The following is a 7,520-nucleotide window of genomic DNA, read 5'->3' as shown; positions in this document are numbered from 1 at the left end:
TTGTTGCCGTAGAATTTCCCTGAAAGGCTCTGAGAATCTTTTTTCTCAGTTTGAATGACAGCCTCCCTCACAGTGCTCTACGGAGACAGAAGCTCAGAGGTCACATGTCTTCACAACCGCAGAGAATAAATCTCCAAAATCATCCAATTCCACTAATTAACTCATCAAAACTAATGTGTTGCATTGTGTGTTTTCATTCTGGTCTAGACTAAAAACCTGGCCCAACACCAACACTTCTTGAGTAAGATTAGCCTACCCTGGCTGCACCCTTTCACCAACTTGCTCTTCACATGGTTAGCTATATGGTTAGCACCCTGGGGGCGGATGGTCTTTCTTCTACCGAAAAGGTGGTGGTGTTGTGGTTAGTGCGCTCAGCAGATTTGGTGTTGTGGTTAGTGCGCTCAGCAGATTTGGTGTTGTGGTTAGTGCGCTCAGCAGATTTGGTGTTGTGGTTAGTGCGCTCAGCAGATTTGGTGTTGTGGTTAGTGCGCTCAGCAGATTTGGTGTTGTGGTTAGTGTGATCAGCAGATTTGGTGTTGTGGTTAGTGTGATCAGCAGATTTGGTGTTGTGGTTAGTGTGATCAGCAGATTTGCTTTTGTGGTTAGTGTGCTCAGCAAATTTGGTGTTGTGGTTAGTGTGATCAGCATATTTGGTGTTGTGGTTAGTGCGATCACCAGATTTGGTGTTGTGGTTAGTGCTATCAGCAGATTTGGTGTTATGGTTAGTGCGATTGTCATGCAGGAGACCAGGGTTCAAGGCTCACCTGTTCCTTTTTTCCTCTTTGTTTCACTCACCAAACCATTTCAGGATTATGAGGCAACTTCTGCTCTTAATTATTTAATTAGCTCAATCATACTGCATCTTGGTCATTAGTATCAGCACCAGCTACAGTCACAGGCTGCAGGTGTATGTTAAAGATTTTACTGATCCAGTACAGGATTGAAGCAGTGTAGTTTACAGAGCAGTCAGAAAAGTAACTGAAGGTAATTGTTTGGAACAAAAACCAGCACGCAGAACAGCCCTCCAGGGAAATGTTAACTGAAACAGTTCCATTAGAGCAACTGTCAATTTAGAGGGTAGTTTGCTTTGGTAGTAACATCAGGTAAAAACAAATGGCATGCTGTTGAGGGCAGAAAACTGCAGCAAGCTCTTCAGATTTACTTTAATTGTACAATTATTGATCAATTGCAGTGATTAGTGTTAAGTAGTCAAAACTAATGCAAATAATTGTACACTTCAGCAGTGACCTCTCGAGGTTGTATGTTTAGGAACACTCAAGGCTCTAGTTCAGGGATGGGTAGGGCCACAGGATTAACTCCAGTCCTGGAGGGACACAGTGTCTGCAGGTCTAACTCCAGCCCTGGAGGGGACGCTGTGTCTGCAGGTTTAACTCCAGTCCTGGAGGGCCACAGTGTCTGCAGGTTTAACTCCAGTCCTGGAGGGCCGCAGTGTCTGCAGGTTTAACTCCAGTCCTGGAGGGCCGGTGTGTATGCAGGATTTTGCTGGCACCAGTTACCCTGGCTCAATCAACTAATTAACCATATGCATATGACTGATTAGCTCGTAAATTACACCACGATAACATGCTACAAGACAAGAACATTTATCAGCTGCTGTTTATATCACAGATTTTGGCTGTCAATGACATCTTGTAAGTGATTGGGCTAATTAAGTAAGAGCAGAAGTTGGTCAAGACATATAGTAAACAACACAGAGCATGCCAATGTACGGTAGTTCAGGGTCCACTTTTTATTATAATTTATTCACAGGTACAAACAGAGGGGCTAGCAGCATCTTATTGACGGATAAGGGACAACAAGGGAACATATTATAGATGGATATGGTTTCATATCTTTTTGGAGTGTTCGAGTGATTGGCTGTGTGTGTGTGTGTGTGTGTGTGTGTGTGTGTGTGTGAAGAGAGTGAGTGAGTGAGTGAGTGAGTGAGTGAGTGAGAGTAAATCGTTTACCCGACACTATACGATTTCACGACACGAAACACGGCATTAAACCTGACTGATTTCAGCCCTGCAGGAGAGGAAAACACAGAACCCGTAGCTGTGAGTCTGAACGAACACAGGATTGGAGAAGCAGAGAGTGCCTCACTTCGTCATAAAATGTTGAAATAACAGGTAATTAAAAGACTTAGAATTCAAGAGCCATTAGCCTTTCCCTGAGTAACATGGATGAGCTACTTGGCCGGCAGCTGGCCACTAAAGCTCTCACCTTTTTAGCCGACTTCACGAACAAAAAAAAACCCCAAAGAAAATGTCTTCTTTTTTTTTTTTACATGGAACATTGTTATTTAATATAATTCAGAGTGTTTGTACTTCGCGAGGCAAATTCCATGGACGCATCGTAACAGATCAGCGCTAATAACGATCGGCACCCACAGGAAAACACGTCTTTCAAAATTGCGGTTCAGTTCTTTTCAATCAACTGTTTATTCGCAGACTTGCTGGCTAACTGATCTTAACAAAATTCTTTGGTCTCCCTGCTGTCCTTGGGGTGTTCTGATGTTGACCATTTTTTGACACACCAAGAGGTATTCCGTAACACTGATATTTGAAAACGTCCGGAGTGAAAACACCCTCATGTTTTCTTTATATTGAATATAGAAACACTTCTACATACAGTCAGCGCTCCTCTGGCGTTAACTGCAAACAAAATCCCACACGTACATTTGTAATTCGCTTGGTAGTTAGCAGAAGTGACAGAAATCTAACAAATTATGACCTGAACCAAGTTGCTCAGACAAATGAGCCGCCCGCTGTAAAGGTTTATACGCCTGGTTCTTGCTGTACAGTTGAACTGTGCGAACTAAATTAAATAAATTCCAGCTGTAGCAATCATCGCTTGAAAACTACATTTCGGACGACCGTCGCCGTAGGGTACCGTCTTGACTGTCGAGTTCATGGCTGAACTTCAGTTACCTTTTGACGGAGTATATATTGCCTGATTATAGAAGCTGGCTTTGTACGAACGGATAAAATAATCGGCAATAGACCGCTTCAGTTCAACCGTGATTGTTATACCAGCAAAATACCCCAATAAGAGCGACCCCACTTGACTATTTGTGAGCGTTCATTGAAATGTAATTTTTCTTTATTTATATATATTTTTGTTGTCGTTTCTCTATTTCCTTTTGGATAAGACAAGGCTCAGTTAACGCGACGTTACTGACAGCAGCCACCGGGCTGTCGCTAATACGAAGACGAAATTTGCTGTTGGAGACGCGCATCTCGTGCGCTTTCCAACGGCTGCGTCTCGATGGTTGATGGTTCCTTATCTGTTGAAGTAATATTGAAATATAGTTCAAAATCACTTGAGATGGTGACTACTGTCTGTAGCGTACCTCTTCAATGACAATTACATCCAAATCCTGATCAGTAAATAAATGAATGAATTAATGAATACATAAATAAAGGTGCTTTTTTGACAAGCAGATAAACGTACAGTATATTAGATTTTCCACAAAATAAGTTGCTTTTCTTCTCGCTGGAAACACGGAAACTGGGGGCCATACCAACTCTCCCTCCTCCTCCCCCCACCCCCCCCCCCCCTCCCCCACAAAGTGCGCTTTTCCAACAACAACATGCATCCCTGTCAATAAAACTCTAATGGAAACCGTTCCAGTGAATAGTATTTCTCAGAAACATGTTCCATGTTGTTAGCCGCTCCAGAGGGGGGGGGGGTGGGGGGGTGGTCGGGACGGTCGCCGTGGCGACTAGGCCAGCACCAGCACGGGCTCTGGCTGGGCTGCGTCCTTCTTGCGGGTGGCCAGGTTGCCCAGGTTACGGAAGGAGGGCGTGGCCCGCAGCAGGATCTCCTTCAGCCCCGCCCTGAACTCTTGGCGCACCAGGCAGTAGAGCACGGGGTTCAGGCAGCTGTTGGTGTGCGCCAGGCAGACGGACAGCGGGAAGGCGTAGGCCTGGGCGTTGTAGAACGCCGCGCTGAAGGGCACCAGGTCGAACTTGATGAGCACGCCCCACAGCGTCAGCGCCTGATTGGGCAGCCAGCACAGGAAGAAGGACAGCACCACCACCGTCACCGAGCGCGTGACCTTGGAGCGGCGGCGGTGGCAGCCCGGCTCTCCGGCGGGCCCCGGGGCTCCCACCGCGTGCCGCCGCAGGACGAAGCGCAGCAGCAGCAGGTAGCACACGCAGATGACCGCCAGCGGCGCCAGGAAGCCCAGCAGCACCTTCTGCGTCTGGTACAGCCCCAGCAGCAGCTGCGGGTCCCAGCGGCCCGCGTCCGGGAAGCGCACCAGGCACAGCTCCTCGTCCGACAGCCGCACGGTGGTGGAGTACACGGCGTGGGGCAGCGAGGCGGCCAGCGCCAGGACCCAGATGCCCAGGCTGGCCCAGCGGGCCCTCCCCGCGGCGCGGCGTGGGCTGGGCGCCCTCAGCGCGGACGCCAGGGCGCAGTAGCGCGCCACGCTCATGGCGGTGAGGAAGAAGACGCTGGCGTACATGTTCATGGCCGTCACCGTGCCGACGATCTTGCACATGAGCCGGCCGAAGGGCCAGCGGAAGTCCAGCGCCGTGTCCACGGCCCAGAAGGGCAGCGTCAGCACGAACTGCAGGTCGGTGACGGCCAGGCCCATCACCAGGCGGGTGATGGAGGACTGCGAGCGGTGCCGGTGCCGGGACCGCAGCAGGTGCAGGGCCAGCGCGTTTCCCAGCAGGCCGAGCAGGCAGACGGCGGCGTAGGTCAGCGCGATGGCGGCCCGCAGGGCCCCGCTCGCCCCGTCGCCGTGGAGATCCGCGCCCGACTCCAGAGACAGCAGCTGCAGCCAGCAGCGCAGGGTGAGGTTCCCCAGCTCGCCGTCCCACGCGCCGTCCCCGCCCCCGGCGCCTAGCCCACAAGCCCCGGGCTCCAGGGCGTCGCTGCTGTTCCTAGGCATGGCTCGGTCTCTCGCTCATTCCTGCCGTCTCACAAAGACCTTATTCTGTTTCTCTCTTGGGGAGAAAAAACTGGTAACTAAAATATCTTAATACCAGGAGGATTGGTAAAGCGGTTCTCCATTGTCCTGGTTACCCATTTGCTTGCCTTCACTTACTTTATTTACAGTTTCTTGCCTCCTCATTCGAGTTTTTTTGGGGGGTTTTTTCTGTGTCCGTTCCTGTGTCATCTCTCTCTCTCTCTCTCTCCCGCTCTCCTCGGCTCCGGAGCTGCCGCTGCTTTTTATACCTGCCGCGGGCATGCGCACGTCTCCAGATGCTCGGCGTGGCACTGAGATAACGTGCACGGAATGTTTCTCTAAAGTGTACGTGTGCGCGTATTTCAAATAGCGCAACAATGAATTGCGTGATTTATATAATGACTTGTGTGTGTGCGCACGCATATGGCTTGCAGGATAAAGAATGTGTGATTTCGGACCAGGCAACTCTCTCACGCGCTAAATAAAGAGAGGTCGGAGGCCGTCCGCGCGAGGCTGGGGAGCTCGTTACGAAAGAAGACTTTTGTTTTGATTGATTGTGCGCGCTTCTGCGCGTGAAGGCCGTTACGTGTTCTGAACGGCTGTTGGTAACCTTCCCATTCTTCAAACCGATTTTTTTATTTTATTATTTTATTATTTTAATCCGCCCACGGATCTTGACTTGTTTCGCTCTGTTTACGTTTGTTTTCCCTGCCGAAGCTGCTTTCCGGCCACCGTTCCAGTACGCGAATGAATACACACGTATGAATAGTTTATTAGTAATAGTTTCTCGCTCCGTTGTCCGTGCCAGGAGACTTGCGGTTGCATAAAGCACGTCTGATTGGAGGCGATAAAGGAACCGTCGCTGGTACAAACAAACACACGCGCACACACACGCGCGCACACCTATGATTGAGATGGTGCGCATGGGTATATCAGACTTCAGAACCGTGAACAGCAGTCACGTCGGTTGCAGACAATTGAGGTTGATTACGAATAACCAGCCCATGCTTGGTTCTAACGGTCCAATTTCTGCAGTGATGTTTGGGAGGTTTCTAACAGAGAGCTGTTGTTTTCTTATCAGTTAGAATTTTCTGTATTTCTGTGCCCGTGTTTGTTTAGTTATTTATTGTTTCTCACTCCTGGATGGAGAATAAAATGGGCTGCTGACCAATTCTCAAAGTCTTTCTGTCTGTGACTTTTAACTCAGTGTAGTATAGCATTGTGCCCTGTCCTTATCTCGGTGGAACAGGCCTGTGTAAAAAAATGTAAGCTGGTCATAGCTGGGTTTTACACGAGGGAGTAGATACAGTGTGACGTTTCAACCTTTCAGCATTCAAAATGTTAACTCTACTGAGGGATTAAAAATTAGAATTTGGTGCATTACAACACATTTGACAGTCTCATTGTTTTTGTTTTGTTTTGCGTAAAAACCCACACACCTCTCTAGGAATGGTAAACTGTGTGCTTTGTGTTTCGGGAGTTGAGTGACAGCTCACCACAATGACAGTTCACCTTCATCAAGATTGACGCATGATTCACTTTATTTTAATATTTTTGGGGTTTTTTTTAGGCTCCAGGATTTAGTCCCCAGAGGACGGGAATAATACATAACTAGAAACCCAGGTGCCGTGAGTTAAAGGACATCTTTTTGAGTTCTGGAATGATTATCACTGTTGTTATCTTTGGCTTAGCAGGATGTTGGCATTCTAGTCGCATTTTAGCAAATGGTTAGTTGCAGACGGCAGCTGGCTGTTTGGTGAAGTTTTTGTTTGTTTGTTCGTTTGTTTGTTTGTTTTTGCTGTGTGCGTGGGCTCTTCGACAGGGCGATTACGTCACATCGTCACACGGAGACTCCGGCGCCGGAATTCTGCGCTGCGCGCGGAACACTCTTATCAGCGTAGATACCCGATGGGGACCCGTAACAAAAGAGCTCTCCGTCGTCTGTGTGCTTGTGTTTGAGTCATAGCTGATTTAAACCTGTTCTGAAAATGTGGGAAACGATCTCCAGATGGAATTAAACCCCCACAAATCCCCTGACCCCACACCTAAGGTTTCAATCTTCATCTCATTCTCTCTCTCTCTCTCTCTCTCTCTCTCTCTCTCTCTCTCTCTCTCTCTCTCTCACCCCCCCTGTCGCTCCCTCCCTCTCTCTCTCTCTCTCTCTCTCTCTCTCTCTCTCTCTGTCTCTCTATAGAAATATTAAGTGTTTTATATGGACAGGCTCACACAGGGTTTTTAAGGGTGATGTCTGCGTGTTAGGGTACAGTATGTTGCCTGATGTGGTGACATTCGAGAGGCTCTGGTGTACTGGGGAGGCTGTTTGTGCAATAAATTAAGAGGACGTTGAGTTATGTTTGGGTTGGCAGTTTTTTCTTTTGGTTCATTTGTTTCTTTGTTTTGTTGCAAATAGGGGCTTGGGATAGGTTTTAAGGTCATTTTGAAAAGTTCTGTGTTTCAATAAAGGAAGATCAAAAGCCTCCCCTCTGCATCTCTCTCTCCCTCTCTCTCTGCATCTCTCTCCCTCTTTCTCTCTCCCCCACTCTCTCCCTCTCTCTCTCTCTCTCTCTCCCTCTCCCTCCCCCTTTCCCTCTCTCCC

At 48.5% G+C, this 7,520-nt stretch overlaps 1 protein-coding gene across 1 annotated transcript; it reads right to left on the bottom strand.

Moving 5' to 3' along the window:
- Positions 1–3,727: 3,727 nt before the first annotated feature.
- LOC133119529 (relaxin-3 receptor 1-like) lies at positions 3,728–4,906 on the bottom strand. Its single transcript, XM_061230043.1, has one exon. The coding sequence runs from the start codon at positions 4,904–4,906 to the stop codon at positions 3,728–3,730; it is 1,179 nt and encodes a 392-aa protein (XP_061086027.1).
- Between the last annotated feature and the right edge of the window lie 2,614 nt (positions 4,907–7,520).

The sequence above is a fragment of the Conger conger genome, unplaced genomic scaffold, assembly GCF_963514075.1.
Source record: "Conger conger unplaced genomic scaffold, fConCon1.1 SCAFFOLD_202, whole genome shotgun sequence".
NCBI lineage: Eukaryota > Metazoa > Chordata > Actinopteri > Anguilliformes > Congridae > Conger > Conger conger.
The sequence above is the reverse complement of the archived record's forward strand: the minus strand, read 5'-3'. Positions and strand labels throughout refer to the sequence as shown.